This window comes from Callionymus lyra, chromosome 1, assembly GCF_982586985.1.
Source record: "Callionymus lyra chromosome 1, fCalLyr1.hap1.1, whole genome shotgun sequence".
NCBI lineage: Eukaryota > Metazoa > Chordata > Actinopteri > Syngnathiformes > Callionymidae > Callionymus > Callionymus lyra.
In genome coordinates, this window is record NC_141818.1 from 36,832,268 (window position 1) to 36,853,464 (window position 21,197).

Here is a 21,197-nt window from a genome sequence, read left to right on the forward strand (position 1 = left end):
AAACAAAAACGAAATCATGTTGAAAATATTCAAAATTGTAATTAAATTGTATAATAAAAATCAATTTCAATATAGAATTTATGACATTTAAATTAGTCAAGTGTTAGATGCTTGTAAATTTGTTCAATAAAAATTCAAAGTTTAAACATTTTTAATGTTAAATACGAACAATTCAATTTTCTGTTGGCTTTGATTTACTTCCATACAAACAAGGGACAAAGATAATGGATGTCAACAATATGAGTTGAACTTGAATTTGTTTGGTGAAGGAGATAATTGTTCATTCGAATAAATTGGGCCTTAAATAATAAACGACAATATCACAATCAGATTCTTTAGTAAACAACCCTAGACTAGATGCCTCTGGAGGGAATGGTTACGGTTTCAATCTGCTAAGCAACGACACCACGACAATGATTCACAAACCATGAGTCACACATGACTCATGAACGCCGCCAGTTGCATCTAGGGAGGGAAAGTCAGTCGTTTAAAAATCAACTTCCAAACATTAATTGGCTTCCAGCTGGTGTGTTCCGCAGGTGGTCCGGAAATGATGTGAAGTTGGAAGTTGAAGATTTTATGTGATTCTCTTTCTCTCTATACCAAGTCCAATTATTGGCTGATGATGCATCTCCACTATGTGGGGAAAGTTTTTTCGGAAATGCTTTGCAGTTATAGACTAGTATTGAAAGCGTGCATTAAAGGATTGGAAACTATCACTAGCTAAAAGGCAAAGATTGTATTCTGTTAGAAAACAAACAAAAATGATACAATTTATATAATGTTATAATATAAACCTGTCAAATTTTATTTGTATTATTTTGTAATAATGTTGTGACTGTGAATGTTATCTTTCTAACCCCCAACATTGATAACCTTTTGATTCAGGTCACAAGGTGATGCAACTAATAACTGTAAACATTGATTCCCTACATCAGTGTTTTTTAACCACTGTGCCTTGAGAGGTCGTCAGGTGTGCCGCGGGAAAATATCAAATTTCACCTAATGAGTAAAAAAACATTATTTATCTGCAAATAAAAGAGAAGAGAGCTTAGATTGGCTGCTCCGTATGTCAATCAAATGCTTATTGGACCGATTGGTCGTAAAAAGAGATCTACATTGCTGCTACGCACTTACTGGAAATGACTCGACAGTTTCTTCTTCTACTACTTTTTAACGCTAATCACAACAGGCAGCTGGAACCCTTTAGCTGACACATGACAGCGCTTTTCGGTGTGTGCTGAGTGTGTTCCAGCACACACCGAAAGAGGATGTTTCCACCCTGTTGCAGATAGACAGCGAGGGCTGGAGGATCTTTCCAGTCACCGGGCGCCTTTGTATTCGGAGACCCCTGGACCACCATCTTCACCCAACGACCAGGACGAGCCCCCTTCCTTTCAAGAAACAATCAGGAAGTGCATCAAAGATTTGAGCTGAGGTATATTGTTGATGGTGCATTTGGTCGTGAGGAGGGTCTTAGAGCTCCCCTCCATGCTGTGGCTACTGCTTGAGCATATGTTGATGCTAAGCTAGAACATCTCGAGAAAACCATTGCTTGAAGTGACGTTGAATACAGTGAAAAAAATATTTTTCGGTAAATTTGCATCTCATGGAGACCAACGGATTCTCAGCCCCTCCTATTAACAGTCCGGTCTCCAGATATAGCCTCTACCTCACCTACTGCCACGGTCCCTGCTGCAAAGCCCCCCATATGGACAGATGTTTTACGCATTGGTGTGACATTTAGCTCTTCAGATGTCACTGATTTGATGTAGCAATGTGGTAATTTTTAATGCTCAGCTGCCTAAAACATAATTGCTGATTTGGTCGGATTCAAAACTGCTATCCTAGAGGCTTTTTTTGCCCACCAACTACTAACTAAGGGAGATTGAGGAATAAATGTACTGATTCCCTAACAGTGTCATAGATACAGATGGAAAGTAGCATTGTGCTAAATCTGGTGCAGCCATCTTTTTATTGTAACTGCACATTGGTCTTAAATAAACTGAAATTGAAATCGAAAACGAGACTTTGCATATGACCATCAAGCTCTGTGCCTTAAATCGAGACAATAGAAGCCAGAAAAGGAAATTGAGGCCGGGATGCTCAATGCCTGTAACCCAAGGGGTTGGCTATCGGTTTGCAAGGTATTGATTCCAACAAACAGGTAGACAAAGTTGGGTCTCTGTAGTTTCTGGAGTAGGGTTGTTAGAAGAACCGATGATTCGGTTTCAATTCTCTACCAGTACGCAGAAAATACAACGATACCAGCTTTTTTTGGTACCGTAACAATCGAACACACGTGAGCCTCAAATAGCTTCCAGTTCCATCCAGGAAGGACACAGACGGATGGAGCATGTAGAGGACTATGACATCTTCTTCCATTTCATCCTGGTAGGCAAACTGCAGGGGAGCAGTCGGAGTATTAGTGTCTCAAAGGTCTTGAATACGAGACAGATATTAATGCCGCAAGGCACAAGGCAGTACGTTTTTCAGAGGGCAGGGACACATCCGTGCTGTCCCAAATCGTGCACTTTTGCACTTACACTTAGTAATTTGAGTACACAAGTGCATCCCAATTAGCAGTTTACGAAAATGTAGTGCGCAATGAGCACTGAATTGGCCAGAAAATTGAGTGTGGATCGATGGACAGTTTCAACCCTCAACGACTGCCATTTTAGTGACGTAGATGATGCTAAACGGAAGCTACGTCACTGACAACACGTCTTCGGAGCCGATACCTGCCTAAATGTCTTGAGAAAACACTCACAAAACAACACAACAAACAGCATAACACGATAAAACACAACTCAAGACGTGTTTCAATTGGTGAAAAGCGTTGTCAGGTGTTGATGATAGTGTTCCAACGGCCGGTTGCAATCAGCCTTAAAAGGTAGTAGAAGAAGAAGCTGTCGAGTCCTTTCCTGTAATTGAGTTGCGGCAGTGTTTGATTTGAGGGGGCGACATAGCTCAGATGGTAGAGCGGTTGCCTGCAGTCCAAAAGGTTGCAGGTTCAATCCCAGCTCCAGACAAGCTAGTGTCGTTGTGTCCCTGAGCAAGACACTTTACCCTGATTGCTCCTGATGGTGAACTTGGCACAAGTGTGCAGCCTACTCCCATCAGTATGTGTGAATGGCTGATGACTGATAAGGGTTTCTAAAAAAAAAAAATTAAAAAAAGAGACAGTACTATCTGTTGAAATATTGAGCACTGGCCAAGTATGTGCACTTTCTTAATGTGTACTATAAACCAGTGCACTCTAAGTGTGCGATTTGGGAAACAGCCCTGGTTCACAAACTTCTGCAGAAGAGGGTATGTAGAGGCTCAGCTAACGCTGACACATATTCATTTTATATGTGATATATTATTTTATTGCCTCACCTGCAGAAGTACAACCCACCTAAGGGAAAATAATATAAATTCCCATTAATATCAAGTGAATGTCTTCGCTGGAGCTGCAATGAGTTTTTACTTGAAAGAAATGGAACCCTTGCCAGAGAAACTGTCAGATGCTCTGTATTCCATTTCCCAAGAGGTTGCTGCAGAAGTGGACTACAGTTGGTCTCTGAAGATAGGAACCACTAACCTTGTCAATCATAAAAGCCTGACTACAGATGAAGTGCCACTTAGGAATAGTGTCTTCACAGAAGCAAGCTATCATTGAGGAGGAATAGAAATAGATGTTGAGGGACGGGCTCATAGAACAACATCAACCAGGGCCTCTCCAGTGGTTTTAGTTCAGAGGCCGGACAACACATTTCTGTGTGGACTACAGAGGCGTCCTTGCCAAGACCCGGCTTCATGCCTATCCCATTCACATAGTCCATTTTGGAATCTTTGCAGGGATTGCTTGTGATTATGCAAAGTAAGAGCAAAGACTAATAAGCCATGATCATCCTATTGTATTGTTTAAATTGAATGTCATGCCAATTGGACTCAGGAATGCTGCTGCCAACTTTAACTGTGTTCAGGGGGACTTGAAGGAAAGTGTTGTTTTTTATACACTGACAACATCATTGTTTTCCCAAGGTCCCGAGACTCACAATCAGAAGCATTTACTGCCAGTGTTGTAAACACTTCACAGAATTTTTTGGCAGTACGGCATTTAAATAAAGAAATTAGATACCACACAAAAAAAGCAATATAACAGAAACTTGAAAGACCTAGAGGCTGTATTTCAGAGACTGGACCTGACCCACCTTCCTTGGCCATGTCGTTTTGGAAGAAGTGGTGGATGTGGACAGGGAAAAGGTTAAGGCAATCTCAGCTTTCCCTGGACCCAAGGATCTAAAAGGCCGGCAACGATTTTTTGGGTCCTTCCCTTCTCTTCTTCTGTTCTTTCTTTTTGTTTTTGTTCTTATTTTACTTTTATTTATTTTTTATGAAAAATTGCTGTATTTGCTGTTGCTAATTGGAAAAAACAATTTCCCGAAGGAGACCTCCTAAGGGATCAATAAATCTCTACCTACCTACCTATCTTACTTGGCAGATTTTGTTGCACCCCTAATCCATCTTAAAAAAATGAGTGTCCAGTGGGGGTGGTCCGCAGCAGATCAGAAGGTGTTTGACCATCTTAAGGATATGTCCTGTGTTGGACCTACCAGATCCCCTACCATCTTCCAGGTACACTTTGACTGAAGCAATTTTGGGTTTGGCTAAGTTGTTGTCCAGACTTTTGATGGTGACGACAGAACCATTGCCTGTGCTTTAAGAGCTCTGTTGCTGAACAGAAGTACTTCATGTCAGGAACACCTCACAATGGGTTGTGGAGAAATGGAGGTACTATTTGGAAAGATTTTTTTGACATCTTTTTAGACCACCATGACCTCAGTTGGATTTTTCATTGTCCCAATGCCTCCAGACATAACCGACACTAGGCTGCAGGCTTTTAGCTTCAGGGTTCACTTCAGGAAGGGGTGTGTAATTAGTAAGTGGTCCTTGATGCTTTTTCCAAAAAATCCTTGTTTTTTTTGTTGTAAGCGAGTCACTGTTCACATGGTGTCTGATATTGGGCCACAATTCACCAGCTAGCCATACTATACACCATTGATTGACACTACACTGTACTATACTATACATCAATGATTAACATTATACTATACTATACACCAGTGATTGACACTACACTGTACTATACATCAATGATTAACATTATACTATACTATAAACCAGTGATTGACACTACACTATACATCAACAATTAACATTATACTATACTATAAAGCAGTGAATGACACTACACTATAATATACATCAATGATTAACATTATACTATACTTTACACCAGTGATTGACACTACAGTATACATCAACGATTAACATTATACTAAACTATACAGCAGTGATTGACACTACACTATACTATACATCAATGATTAATATTATACTATACTATACAGCAGTGTGTCAGGGTGCGGAAGGAAACCCAGGAGCAGAAAGTGTCTGTTCGTCAAAACTTGACAGTTTTATTAGGAGCAGGCAGAGGGATCATCACTGGTAGTCCAGGAAATATATAGCAAACGGGTACGATATCCAAAAAACAGGTAAAGGGCATAGGCAGGCAGAAAAACGAGAAATCGTACCAGGGTCAAATCCGAGAAGGCAAAAGTAACTCGAATAGGAAGTCTAAAACGTGAAACACGGACTAAACAAACACGGGACAGCAAGTGTGACGAACCGACAAAGACTGAGGGAGAGTGAGCAGAATATGAAGGCTGCCAGCAATCACTGGCAGCTGCAGAACGGGAGAACACAAGACAGGTGGAGACAATAACAATCAGCAGGGGGAGGGACCGGGAAGGAAGGTCACAGACACAGAAGGGAGCGGGTTTCAAAATAAAAACAGGAAACACCAAGAAAGACACACAGGACATAACACAGTGAATGACTCTACACTATACTATACTATACATTAATAATTAACATTATACTATACTATACAGCAGTGATTGACACTACACTATACTATACTATACATCAATGATTGAGATTATACTATACAGTACATAACATGATTGACACTTTGCTTTTTTGGGTTACAATCCAACAAATTTCAATTCTAATTGAACAATTTCTAACTACAATCCAACAACTTTCAACTGTAATTGAACAATTTTCTACTACAATCCAACAATTTTTAACTGTAATCGAACATTTTTCTTCTACAATCCAACAATTTTCATCTGAAATCGAACAATTTACAACTACATTCCATCAACTTTCAACTGTAATCGATCAATTTCCAACTAAAATTCAACAACTTTCTTTGAGGAACGACATCATTAACAAAATATGGATCTTTTTTTATGTAGGTTGTTAGTAAATCAACACATGAAAAGTAAATAAGCTGCAAAAATCCAGGATAATGACATCATTTGATGACATTAATGGCATAAATGGCTCTCGTCTAAGAATAAAATGAGGCGAGAGAAGCAGGGCGACAGACGGCTGCGAGGCAAACGTGGACAATACACGCTATGGTTAAAGAAAAAAATCTCAGAGGATGACCCAAAAACAAAGAATGATGCTGCTCATCAGAGAATGTTAAGGTTGAAAATACACCCAAATCCCATTGATTTGTGTGTCAAACTGTTAAAAAAAAGGTGAAAGAAAAATGATCTCATTGTTGATGAGAAGCAGTCCAAATATATGTAGAAACACTGTCATCTAAACACAAGAAAATCAAATAAAAAATGGAGAAATAATACTTGAACTGTGAATTAAAATTGGCCTCAAAAATTAAAACAATCATTTTAAAAAGAAAAACAGGTGCTTAGTTCTTAATGACGGACAATTTAGAAATAAATATGAAATAAAGGAACGTTCAGCATGATTTACTTCACTTTTATCACACAAAATTCTATTCAATATTTCCATCTCTTTTGTCCAGAGACAAAAAATGTCTTATGGAATAAGTTGTATTGTGTGTTAAAGCTGAACCCCCATCTTTAGATTCCAACATAACACGCTTTAGTGACAGAATAGATCCATTTAAAGCACACGTCTTGAATAAACACCTGCAGGAGACGATAATCCAAATTATTGTCAGATGCCTAACTAGGTGTCCTTTCACATCTTTTCACAGGAGACATGATTCATACCGCGTCGCACGAGCACACGCACGCTCCCCATCCTTTCCCTCACCCCCTCCCTCACCCCTTCCTCCCCTCCTCCTCTCTCGGTCCAGCACCAGGGACAGAGACACATTTGTCAGAAAGACTTCTGAGGATCGTTCAACAATTACGTTTATTCTTCATCTTCTCCATCGCTCAGATTTAGAAGTTGTTGGAATAAATCAGCCTTGAGTCTTCTATTAAAAAAAAAGGCGTTCAATCTTTTTCTTTTTAAATAAAAAAAAAAAAAGTATAAATCACCGAGAAAGTTTTCTTTTTTTCCCCATCTTTTTTGCGAGAATGGGCGATGAGAACTTTGGGATGCCTTCACCCCTGGACTTCAACTATTCCTCCGCGGACCTTCTCTCCAACGGGTCCCTCAACCAGTCCACGCGCAGCCTCCCCTTCCACGGCAGCAGCACCCCCTTAACCGCCGTCATCTACCTGGTGGTCTTCGCCCTGGGTCTGGTGGGGAACACCCTGGCCATCTACATGGTGGTCCGCTACGCCAAGATGAAGTGCGTCACCAACATCTACATCCTCAACTTGGCGGTGGCGGACGAGCTCTACATCCTGGGGCTCCCCTTCCTCACCACGCAGAACGTGCTCTCCTACTGGCCCTTCGGCTCGTTCCTGTGTCGCCTGGTCATGACCGCGGACTCCATGAACCAGTTCACGTCCATCTTCTGCCTGACGGTGATGTCCATCGACCGCTACCTGGCGGTGGTCCACCCGATCCGCAGCACCCAGTGGAGGAACCCGCGGGTGGCGCGCATGGTCAGCGTGATGCTGTGGGCGCTGTCTTTCGTGGTGGTCCTGCCCGTCTTCATCTTCTCTGACATCCAGGTATCTACTTTTTTTTTTACTCTTCAATTCACTGTTTACTTTTTGCACTTACATATGAAACTTTCTTCATCTGCAAAAAAACAAGAAACACTTTTCCCACAAAACACATTAAAATATATATATTTGTTAATATTGGAATGGAAAAGAAAACCGAACATTGGATTTAATATGTTTAATGCCACAAATAAAACAGTATTCTAATTGAAAAAAATAAAAATAAAATCAATTAATATTAGAATTGTTTTTTAATGCTGAAGGTTTGTTCTCCCCATTTTGCGTGGGTTTACTCCAGGCACTCCGGGTTCCTCCCACAGTCCAAAAAACAGACAGAGGTGGATTTTTTTTACTCTTCAATTCGCTGTTTACTTTTTGCACTTACACACCAAACTTTCTACATCTGCATAAAACAAGAAACACTTTTCATTAAAAAAAAATATTTGTTAATATTGGAATGGAAAAGAAAACAGAACATTTGGATTTAATATGTTTAATGCCACAAATAAAACAGTATTCTAATTGAAGAACATTTTTTTTTAATTAATATTAGAATTGTTTTTTTGAAGGTTTGTTCTCCCCGTTTTGCGTGGGTTTACTCCAGGCACTCCGGGTTCCTCCCACAGTCCAAAAAACATACAGAGATGGATTGAGAACTTGGGGAAATTGTCCGTAGGTATGAATGGTTTTTAGTTTCTTTGTCTGTCCTGCGATAGACATGCGTCCTGTCCAGGGTGTCCCCCCCTGGGATAGGCGCCGGACCCCCCTGAAGCCCCCTGAACCCTCAATAGGGGGGTCAGCGGTAGAAAAGGAAAATGAATGAAAAATATTATTAACAACAAAAATTAAAAAATTGGAAAGCCAAAAAAAAGTTTTTAATGAGAAATAATATTGTTATTGCTAAAAAATAACAATAACAGTGGAATATCATGAAAACAACAACAACAAAAAGACAAATCAAATCAAAATATACTGTATATATTTGTTATAATAATGTATCAGATGTATTGTCTTCATTCCACTTTGTATTACCATATATATATATATATATGGTAATATATATGGTAATATGTATGTGTGTGTGTGTGTCTGTGTGTGAGTGTGTAACATATACCGCATGGCATCAATCCCCAAAGTCTCCACTTCAGAGGTACTTGTTGTTGCATGTATTATCTCAGAGTTCAAGGTCCAGAAATACATATGCAGTGGTAAAGGTCGTTCACCTTAACCCAGAGACAACACAAGGGATACTTTTGACACCTTTCTTTACTCGCCTTCGGGTCACCCTGACCCTAAGATAACACGTGGGATAAACAAAGCGGGGCGTGATTACAGCTGGAGGAGGAGTGAATAGACATTATTACTTCACAATGGACTCCACCTTTATTAATAATGATAATAATAATCATTAAAATAAAAATGATTTATTTATTTCCTCCATGAACTACGTGAATAAATGCATTTTTTTCTTTAAAATGTTGCGCTTTATGAGATCAATAGTGGTGCTCGTGTGTGTGTTTGTGTGTGTCGCTTCAGTGTGTGTGTGTGTTTGTCGCTGAAGCGCGCAGAGCGTGTGTGTCGTGGCCATGGAAACCACACAGACTAGTGGGAGTGATATTTTGATATAATGCACTGATGTTCATTTGATGTTAAACATCTTATTGACCTATAACAGTTCACTCTCAGATCCCTGTGGTGTTTAAAGAACCTTAAAGTTGTAATTGAGAGGTGGATTCATTCAAACGTCTATGTGTGAAATGCACGGCTCGCCACTGATAAATAGATCTCAGGTGTAATCACCGTAAGAGCTGAAAAGAAACCAAAAATGAACAAGTTGCCACAATGTATCATAAAAAATCAGCAAAACCAGATTAGCAGCTTAGCAACTTTAGCGACAACCCAAATCACACTAAATACTACACGCGTTCTAATAAGTCCATCACCGTCTTGACAACGTTGGCCAATCTCCAATCATTCAGAGGTCTTGTGCCAACGTCTTGGTCTGTGCCAACGTTGACGTGTGGAAATGTTGTTCAAATACTCCTTCCTCCATCTATTCCAAACTGGTCAGAAAGAAACCGTACACGACTCCACCTCTTGCGAGCATAGAGGTCCTCTCTGATGAATTTGCCCAGTTGAGGTAAGGCTGCAGCTGGTTATTATCATTATCGAACAATTGATGGATCGCTGATGCTTTTGATTGTCTGAGGGCGACTGTTAACAATAGCCGTCGTCCGTAATGAACTATCATCCAATCTGAAGAAAGTGAGAGTGTGGCATGGAGAACGTTTTATAACGTTCGAAATTTGTCGCTCCCGCACTCCTCCTGCATGACTAGCGTGGGGAGCATTCATCATTAAATCACATTGTCTTTCAGCTGGGAAGGAAGTCTCTCATTGACAAGTTAAAGCTTCAGAGCGTTCATGATTGGCTCCAATGAAATTGCTGCCCTGGTCACATCTTACCTGGCGTACAGCTCCTCTCGCAACTAAGTATCGAAGGGCATTGATAAAGGCATCTGTTGACATGTCGACGAGCATCTCCATATGGAAGGCACGAGAATATAAGCAGGTGAATAAGAGTCCATATCTCTCGTTTATCGGACGTCCTTGTTTTGTATGAAATGGACCAATGCAGTCCATTCCACAATTTGTGAATGGTGGTGAAGGGTTTAGACGTTCAGATGGGAAGATGTGACACATCTATGAATGAATGCTGTGATAACGCTGTTGAGTGTCTGGATCCAATATCCATTAGATCTTATCCTATTCATTGTCATGCACTTTATTTGATGCTTAGGAGACTGGTATGCTGGGAGACATGCATTTTTAAGTCTTCCTCCCACCTTGAGAGCTCCATTCTTATCAAGAAAGGCATCAAACCTTTAGAGTTTATTTTTCTTGTGAACATTATTGTCCTTGTAGGCATCTAATGAGCAGGCGCTTTGCAAGGCATGCTCACCTGTACAGTGCTGTGTGCATTTGTCACCTTTTGTGCTGTGGATGAGACAAGCTATTGCTTGAGTGACCTTGTACCAAGAGGAGAACTTTGACATTTCCTCCAGCAAATTTGTTTGCTCTGCGCAAACAACATTGGGTAGCTGGACCTTCCTCACTTCAGGGTCTCCGATTTGTAATGCTGGCGTCATAGAGCCAGTTTCTGGGGGTGAATCCCTTTCCCACAAAAACGGGGGGTCCAGTGAACCAGTCTGATGCCACAAGTTCGCTGGTCGTTGACTCCCTGGAGGCAAGGTCAGCAGGGTTTTGTTCTGTGGGAATATATCTACACTGCCAAGGGGTGGTTGTGAGACGTGTCTTTTGTATTCTATTAGATACAAATGTATGAAAACATCGTGCCTTGTTGTTCATGTACCCCAAAACTACTTTGGAGTCGGTCCAAAAGAATTCATCAACATCCTGAAGACCTGAAGTTCTTCCTTCACAATATTGCTCGTTGTAACAGAAACAACTGCAGCCTTCAGTTCGAGTCTGGGAAATGTTACAACTTTGACTAGAGCAACTCTGGATTTTGCCATAATCAGAGCACAGTGGACACCGCCAGTATTATTAATCTGTCGTAAATATGAACATTGGCCATAACCATATGAGCTAGCATCAGAAAAGAGAAAAAATGAGTCCAAAATCAGCTGGAACAAAACAAAGAGCCCCCGAGACATTTGTCTGTCAAGAAAATCTTTCCATTGTTCCCAAGCTGACTCGTCCGCTTATGACTCATCACTTATTAAAGGTAAGGTCAAAGTCTCTCAAGTCTGGGCTTGAGTGCTCTCAAGCCCAGACTTGCAGTTGGAAACAAACTTGTGCAGTCTTAGACCACCCAATGCACAAAGTTGTTGTGCTTCTCGCGCAAGCAGAATAGGTTTGTTTACATCTTTCATGCTTTCGACACCATCGTCAACATAATAGTTATTCAAAATGTATTGTGAACCAAGAGAAAACTGACCTATGTTTTCTTTCGCCAGATGTTTGAGTCTATAATTCGCACATCCATGTGATGATGTTGCACCAAAAATATGAACTTTCATTAGTCACAGAAGGCCCGGAAAAACCATGAGTGTCAGGACTCACCAGAACAATCTCCTCTGAGCTCAGCTTCTTCCTGGGTCGTCCTGGTTGTTGTTGTTGTGGTTCCTCCTGATATTCACTCATCTGTTGGATTCTTTGTACGACGAGACCGACGTTGTTCACTTTCTTCTAGCTGGGTATCATTTGCCTGATTCATGTCTGTTTGTTCCGTTGGTTGATTGTCAGATGCGACCATTTTATGAGGATATTACAACTTTACTTTTTCGAAGATGAAAATAAGGGTAAGCTCTTACTGTAGCGGCTCTGATTGATATTGATATTAATGAGGCATCTCTTGTATCAATGTGAATAGGTTCCTGATCAGGGGGGAGGTAGTGGCAAAATGACAGTCAAAGGAGAGAGAAAAGTTCTGGGATGCAGGGAAGTTGGAGTTTGGTGCCAAAGATTATGATTTCTGTTTTAGCGCTGTTGAGTTTGAAGTTGTGGTTCATCCATAATTTATGTCGGTGAGGCAGTTGGTGAAGGTAGAGAGAATGTCTGGGATGATGGTTTTGCTGGTGATATGGAGTTGGGTGTATTCAGGATAGCAGTGGAAGTGAAGTCCATGGCGGTGGATAATGGGACCAAGTGGGAGCATGTAGAGCATATGTGTCAAACTCAAGGCCCGCGGGCCAAATGTGGCCCGCCATGTGATTTTATGTGGCCCGCCTGCCTTACCTTGACCAATGAGCATAAAAAAAAAAATTAAAAAAAAAAAAAATTGTCCGACAAACCAATCCCACAAAAGACAAAATGGTTTCCCTTATTTTATTCGCGCTGCTTGCTTTCCCTTCTCTGACTCTGACTCGGTCAGGTTTTCACAAGCGCAGGCACGCAATCCATGGCGCAGCAGCGCTGTGGCGGTGCGCTGCAGGGTCGGGCTCTCGAATCAACAACATCAGCCCACCCGAGATTGTCATCCACGCTACGTGTTTTCATTAGCGCCGCTGCTTTGGGAAAACCGGCACGCACGCACACACACACACACACACACACACAGTCCATGGCCTGTCAATCGCTCCCTGTCACATGACCGATTTCAGCAGGAAAAAGTGTCGCACAAGTTGCTGGCTGCTGGCTTGTAAAGAAACCTACATTTACCCACAATGAATGCCTATTATGTTTCCCACGATTGACGCAACACTAGGCTGCATCGTCTCCAAATCAATGCCAACAGGTGGACTTGAGAAATACAAATACATCCTCGCAAAATGTCCAAGAAGAGAAAAGTTGATGCGGAGGGAAGGCTATTTCAAGAAAGGTGTGAAGGCGAATACATGTTTGTGCTTCAAGGAGAAAGGCCTGTATGTCTTTGGTGTTATGAGGCAGTGTCGGTTGTCAAAGAGTACAATCTACGCCGGCATTTTGACACCAAACACGGAGCTAAGTATGCCACATTTACCCATCAAGAAAAACAACAAATTGCCGAAGAATTAAAAGGCAAACTGCAAGCACAGCAGAATGTGTTCACGAAAGCCACAGCTAAAAATAATGTTATTTTCAGAACATGACCAATGGATGGTGGAGAGGATCCACTTGGTGTGTCAGGCATCTACTCATCAACAAGAATTGACAGCCAATATATAAGCTGGGGAACCTAAAATCGTGATCAATAACTGGTTGTGAACTGAGACTTTCTTTCTTGTTGGGACATATAAAGACTCACCAATCTGATTTTCCTGCAATTTATTTATTTTTTCTCTGCTTGAGATGACAAGTGTGATGACACATGTGCATCAACAGCAAAAGTTGCTTGTCAGACTTATTTCAGTTGCAACTTATTAGTCTTGAGATGTAAGTTTTTACTTATTTTTATGTGTAGCAATATATTTAGTGCACCACATGCAAGGCTGTGTGCAGCCATTTTTATTTTATTGTAAAATGCTACATCACACATGTTGTTAGCAGCTCACAATTGTTGGTTTTACAGTAGTTATGCCCCCTCTCAAGTAATAAATTCAAAGTCATTTAACATTAAGGAGTAGTTACATTTATTATACATTAGCTTACATTTAGTTACATTTATAAGTTACATCTGGCCCTTTGAGGGCAGCCATTATGATGATGTGGCCCCTGGTGAAAACCAGTTTGACACCCCTGATGTAGAGGATGGGGCCAAGCACTCAGCCTTGAGGGACTCCATGTGAGGCAGGGGTGGTGCAGGATTTTTGGTTGTTCATTGCCATATAGTGGAATCTTTCAGACAGGTATGAGTTAACCCAGGAGAGGAGACGGTGTCAAAGGCAGCACTGAGGTGAGGTGATGGAGTAGTAGGTCTCCTTGCATGAGCCCTGAGTGGCAACAAGATGGGCACCATCACCCACAAGACTGACACAGCTTCCATGCTCCTGTCAGGGAATCATTATGAGACATCAAGATCCACATTTTGGATAAGCCTGATCTGCCTATGGTCCTGGGGTTGCTGTTGCTTTGATGCCAAATGCCTCAGATTGACTGGTCTTCAAGTTCCATCCATGGCTGGGCCAAAATCATGTCACCTCACCGACCTGAAGAACGCAACTCCACCACTCCTCCCTGCTAGAACCTTTCCTCCAACTCTTTATTCGTGCCACCTGCCTACAATGGCTTCAGTCTTCAACAAAGCCAAAACTACATCTCTGCATTCCCCACAGGCCATATGACTGCGCCATTGACCTCCTGCCTGTCCCTCCTATGGGCCATCTGTGCTCCTTCTGGGCTTCTGTGAGAAAGGCGATGGTAGAGGGCACTCCCTGTTGGCTGGTCTCATTCACTCCTCAATATCTCCCGATTATTCTTTGTGGAAAAGAAGGATAAGTCGTTGAGGCCCTGCATCGATTCCTATGGGCTGAATGATTAAACAGTGAAGAACCATCTGCCTATGATCTCATCAGCCTGTTATTGTGTACCTGGATGACATCTTGATCTTCTCCAATAGCCTCTATCAACACACCCACAATGTCCAATGCATCCTCCAGAGAATCCTGGGGAACTCACTCTTCGTGGAGAAAGAGAAATGCATGTTTCACTTGACATAAAGAGGCCACATCCAGATGGATCCTGCCAAAGTCTCTTCTCTTCTGGCCTATTCCCGCAAGCAATTGCAATACCTCCTGTGGTTTTCTAACTGTTAAAGAAGGTTTATTGGGAACTACAGTAGTATGGCAGCTCCACTCACTGCCCTGAAGTGGACCCCAAAGATATTGGGGTAGTAGGAGTTCTATCCCAGCTATCCATCACAAACCAAAAACCCCATCCCTGAGCTTTCTTTTCTAATTGCCTGTCCCCTGCTGAAAATAATTAGAATATTGGCAACAGAGAACTCCTTGCTGTTAAGTTTAAGTTAAAAGAATGACAGCACCAGTTTGAGGGATTCTTTCTAGTCTAGATGGACCACAATAATTAGGAGTACGTTAAGACAGCCAAGAGACTCAATTCTTGCCAAGCCAGAAGGTCACTATTCTTCCCTCGATTAAACTTCACCCTGGCCCATCTTCCTTGTTCTCGTATACATTGTCTCTGATGTTGAATCTTTAAACTCTAAGTTATGCTAAACCCCTTAAAGACTCTATTCCTGCAATCCTACACTTGAACCTTCCCTGTGGCCTGAAGGTAGCCTCTCCTCTCTTCAATCCGGCAATGCTTATTCAAGTCCTGCCTGATTCCTTTTTTCCCCATATGTTATATAGATCGCTGATTGCAATTTTCTGCTTTGCTTCTAGGTGTGAGTCTGGACGTGACAATTTATGCTATGCTAGCAAGGTTACTTTTTTAAGTTATTATTTTTCAATGAAATGCATGAAACAAGTAGGGGATCAACCAATGATGTGACTACTCTTCCTGCTCTCGCTGCAAGTGAAAGTTAAGACAGAAGATCATTCATTGAAAGCATAATTTATTTATAACATAACTTTGAAAAGTAATTTTATTTGTGATGAAATAAAAAGATTATAAACATTTAAATTAAGCTGATTCAACAACAAAAAAACATGGAGTGGCATTCCTTTTATTTGGTGCGGACTACCTTTGACTCAGATGAATTCAAACCAATCCGCCTGTTCAACTCTATTTCTTTTTGTACATCTTGTCACTTTAGGAATCGTTTAACTCCTGCAACATGATCTGGCCGGAGCCCAGAGACGTGTGGTCAACGATCTTTATTCTCTACACGGCCATACTGGGCTTCTTCGGACCACTGCTCATCATTTGCCTCTGCTACCTGCTTATTGTCATCAAGGTATGTCAAGTTAACACGTGTCACTCAAGTAAAATTAGATTAATGTTCATTTAATATTGTGACCTATAAGGATGTTTAAGAAAATGTATAACATATGTATGAAAGTATATCAGTACCATAAAAATATTATATGAATTTAACATTTCAAATTTCAATATTATCAAAAAACTTTTTCAAGCATTGGATTATTTTACTGAATAATAATAGTCTATATTGAAAGTTTAAATAAAAATAAGTGAATTCTCCATTCTTTTTCAAAATGAATGAATTATTTTGCACATAAAATGTTTCATCTGGTTTGGTAGTTTTTTTTCAACATTGAATTTAAAATGCTACAGATTTAAAAACATATAAATATATAATGAATAAATTGTGAAAATGATGGATTTAGAATGATTGGATTTAAAATGTCACAGTGTGAAAAAAAAGGCAGAATCATACTTAATTTAAAATAAATATTTGTATTCGTCCCACAAATAAGAAGGCCAGCGGTGTCAGGATTCGGGGCAGGAAACAGAATTAAAGATTAAAATACTTAACAAAACACTAACAGCAAACATAAGATACCAATATGAACGAAAAAAAACATTGGAAAACCGTACTGACTGACTCCTTCAAGAAACAGACGTTTTTATTTGTTCAGGCTTTTCCTTGATTTTCTGGAACTCCTGTGTTGTTCTCAGTATTATCTTGCCCTTTAAAGTATATATTTTATTGAATATTGTTTTGATTGTTTAAGTGCTTTGTGACCCTGGTCTGGAAAGGCGCTATACAAATAAAAATTACTTACTTACTTACTTACTAGACACAAAAAGTTCAATAGAGCAATACACCTGCCAAATATTTTTCGATGTTACGACAGAGACAGGCCTTGTGAGTGATTGACTTTAACAGTCCTGATCTGCAGCATTTATTCAGATGCGTCTTCAAGTTCAGCGTCACCTCATAACCTTGGCGTCATTTTCCCCGCAGTTGAAGTCGTCCAGGGTCCGAGTGGGCTTTGCAAAGCAGCGGCGTTCCGAACGGAAAGTGAACCGGATGGTGGTGGTGATCGTGCTCGTGTTCGTGCTCTGCTGGCTCCCCTTTTTCACCATCAACATCGTCAACCTGGTGGTCATCATACCCGAGTCCAGTATCACCGCGGGCATCTACTTCTTTGTCGTCATCCTGTCCTACGCCAACTCGTGCGCCAACCCGCTGCTGTACTGCTTCTTGTCCGACAACTTGAAGCAGAGCTTCCGAAAGGTAATGAGCTGATCAGTGCGAGTGTGTATCGTCAATAATCGGGCGATATGATGCGTATCATGATACAAGGACGATGGTACAATATATATTGTGATATATTTTATGATACTGTCGAAACAAGATATATGTTTAGTATTGTCTGAGTATTTGACTGTGATGTTGCACCAAAAACAAAAATCAGACGTCAGTTTTAAGAGCTGCTGGAGTCGAATGTATCCTCTCAGCCTCAGTTATCACTGGGATCTTTTACGTTTTAATTGTTGTTGTTTCTGCGGAGGTGAAATGACTGCTGCTATGTAGAGGCGCGAAGTTTAATTGCAACCCAAAAACTAAAAAACGTCAAGAACATTGTGAATAATAATTAGCAACCGAACATTAAAATGTCAACGGATATTTTCGGCTCCTTCACCAGACGAGAACATTCTCAAAGCACTTTTATAAACTCTATTAATCTGTTTACAGTTGTTAGTTGAAAACCCTCTTGCCTCACAGGTTCTAGGTTTCAGCACCATAAGGTCCAAAGCCAAAGGCCAGAACCCTAGCAGAGCTCCACCGACAAATCCAGTGCATGCATGGGACGCAGGAATACGACTCTCCCCCATGAATCGGACCAGTGACGAACCTCTGAGCAGCAGGGTAATCATTCATTTCCTCTTTTTTCTTCCATGCTTGATTAAAATGTCTTTAGTTAGATATGAACCGTCAGAGGCCTTCCACTGGATTATTTCTTCACCAACGAGCCTCTTCAGGATTAAAGAGTCAAATTGAGAGGGGGGGCCATTTCGGAAAAACAGACTCTGGTCAAGATAGGGAGTTTGAAAAATATGCACATCTGTATAGAAGGCTTAGATTGAGTTTGTGTTTCACTTATTATTATTATTATGATAAAAACTATTCTTACTTCAGAAAAAAAAAAAAATTCAGTGGGCGGGGCTTAAGATCATTTTCTAACGTAAATATTTCAAACGTTGATTTAAATGTTATTGTTATTGTTTAAAGCCATGAGGGGGAAAAAAAGATGCAAAACTAAAATAATGTTTTTAATACAGTTGCGTCTTCCTTGTAATCCTTTATTAATTCTGTTATAGTCTATACTTTAAAATCGCCGTTTACTAATCCTTTTTTTAATTTTTCATTTTTTTTTATATCTATTAATTGTTTAAGACGACTTTAGATTTAGATTTTCAGCCTTTTGTAAAATCTCAGATCATTAAATATTGCGGGTTAAAGAGTTTGGATGTAGAATTTTAAATAAATTAATAATGTTTCAGCTATGACTCGTATGTCAATGTCAAAGATGATGATCCACAATTGAATACTGCCATAGATCTAGTGGAGGTAGAGCAATATCACACAACATATCACAACAATTCAATATTGACTTTTGGAGAAATTATAAATTAAATCATATATTTTTTAGAAACCATCTTAGTCATATAATATTGTCAAATAAGACCATGCGTGTGTGTGTGTGTTTCTGTGTGTGTGTGTGGAGAATACTGTTGAGATATGAAGTAAGCTGTAGCCAATTGAATAAGGTACTCTTTTGGGTTTATATACTTTATATATATACTTTAAAACTGATACTAAAGGAGTCAGTGCCTGACCAACCATGCACATTCCCACACATACTGATATATATATATATATATATATATACATTACATACGTGTATACATTAATCTTCTTCTTCTATTGTGTACAAATATAAATTACTTACTTACTTACTTACCTGTCAAGAGAGTGAAAAATAGGGCAAGAAAAACATGTCTTGTTTCATGTAAAATACAATATTTTTTACCCCATTGGAAGGATTTTAACTATTAAGTAAATAGGGCTTTTTTTTATTCTCAAGAGAATTTTCTGCACTGTCAGGTGAATGTAGCTCATATTTCTAAGCAATTTTTACATCTCTAAAAAAGGGTGCTGATACCCTGACACGAGCTTCAGATAAAAATCAGTCAATCATATCAAGTTTGGTTTCCCTTTTTCCACTATTTACTTTACTTTGTAGGTTTATTTTTGGAGTAAAACTTCATAAGAACCCCTTTAAAATATTAAAGAAGTTGACTTTAATCCACCCGAAGGTTGCTCTGAATGTTGTTAATGCCTCTTGACAGCCCTCTGACTCACATGCGTCTCACACAGGTGCTAACGTCTCACAATGCTGGTACACGCCGGTCCTCTCTGGACCTTCAAAGATCCGGGTCCATAGCAGCTCCCAGCCCGAGTCTGTCCGAGTCCAACCTGACCACGGTCTGCTGCTCTCCTGCAGTGACGGCATGATCCGTCGAGAACATTCGAGACCAATGAATGAGACCAATGTCAGCCCAGAGACTGAGTGGCAGCATTTTCTACATCCCGTTTTCATCCACCTCTGTCATTTATTTATTTGTGTTTATACAGATATTCTTAAAGCTTTTCAAATAAATAACCGGTACTTCATGGTGTTCATTCAATATATTATAGCACAGATATCCACGTTTGGCTTTACTCCTCCTCCATCCAGCTGTAATCACGGCCCGATTTGTTTATACAACGAGTCCCTTTTAGGTGGAGACTTCAGAGATTGATGAAACTGTGTGGCAAACCTTGGTATTTGACCAACGGTAGAGTGGGTGTTGTATATAAGTTTCTTTTTAGTAGGCGGGGCTTAAGATAATTTTCTTATGTAAATACTTCAATGAAAAGAGACACATACTGATGATACAATAGAGTCCAACATCTATTCAAGACACACTTAAATCAACACATTAGTTTCACTTTTAGACCTTTAAAAGAACATTTTACTAGACGATGATGATGATTCTTTTAATCTTCCCACATTGGGAAAGATGGTGGGACAAGATTTAAACGTAGAAAGAAACTAAAGCCGAAAGATCTAATATTATGAAAAGATCAAGCTGTCATTTCTACCTTACAGATTCATAATCAATAATCAGAAGAATTTAAGAGAAATACTGACACTGGATATTGCATTTGGGAATATATATTTAGATTGTTATCTTATTAGCAAAATAACTATTTTAAATTAAAAAAAATTTTTTACACATCTTTTTTATCTCAATTAGCTGTGTGCGTTTTTAAATGTATTGTTTGTTAAAAGTAGATATTTGAAAGAATCAATTAAACGTTAATTTAAACGTGATTGTTATCGTATAAAGCTATGAGGGGGGAAAAAGACCCAAAACTAAAATAATGCTTTCATTTATTTGACAAGGAACTAATAAAAAGACAGCATTACACCGCATCAATAAAACAACCTCAGTGACACAAGAAATGTTTTCTCCAAGCAAAAAACATTTCAGAAAAAAAAGAAATCCAACATAGCTTTTGATGACATTACGTGATGGTTTTGTGACGATGTTATTGCAATACAAGGTTGATCCGTTTTTATTGAATGTTCACTTTTGTGGCTTTTCATTATATCCTCTGAAAAAAAAATGATAACGGCCTTGCTTATGTTGTGTTACGGTCGAGCTACTGAAGGTTATTTAAAGTGTGTCACGACCACTAAACAGATAATCACCATTCCACTATTTACTAGTTACTATATCATCTTGTCATGCTTTGTATGGACAGTGTGCGGTCTTTAAAAATAAGATTCTCCAGTTTAAAAAGTATCCTTTCGTGCTGAAGTGAAATGAAAACATATTGTCTTATCTTTGGCCTTGTGTTGTCTTCAAGCAGCAAAAAACTAAC

General features: G+C 39.8%; 1 protein-coding gene across 1 annotated transcript; it reads left to right on the forward strand.

The window, feature by feature from the left end:
* Positions 1–7,251: 7,251 nt before the first annotated feature.
* Positions 7,252–19,938, forward strand: sstr5 (somatostatin receptor 5). The gene is made up of 5 exons (XM_087783541.1): positions 7,252–7,958; positions 16,110–16,250; positions 17,223–17,495; positions 17,988–18,131; positions 19,644–19,938. Exons 1-5 carry the CDS (start codon positions 7,413–7,415, stop codon positions 19,779–19,781), a joined length of 1,242 nt encoding a protein of 413 aa, XP_087639667.1. The 5' UTR covers positions 7,252–7,412; the 3' UTR covers positions 19,782–19,938.
* Positions 19,939–21,197: the final 1,259 nt, after the last annotated feature.

Bases quoted from the DNA above. Each gene is read 5' to 3' on its own strand.
- sstr5 (XM_087783541.1), top strand. From the start codon at position 7,413: ATGGGCGATGAGAACTTTGGGATGCCTTCACCCCTGGACTTCAACTAT. The intron at 16,251-17,222 runs GTATGTCAAGTT...TTTTCCCCGCAG, and splicing joins ACCTGCTTATTGTCATCAAG to TTGAAGTCGTCCAGGGTCCG. The intron at 17,496-17,987 runs GTAATGAGCTGA...CTTGCCTCACAG, and splicing joins TGAAGCAGAGCTTCCGAAAG to GTTCTAGGTTTCAGCACCAT.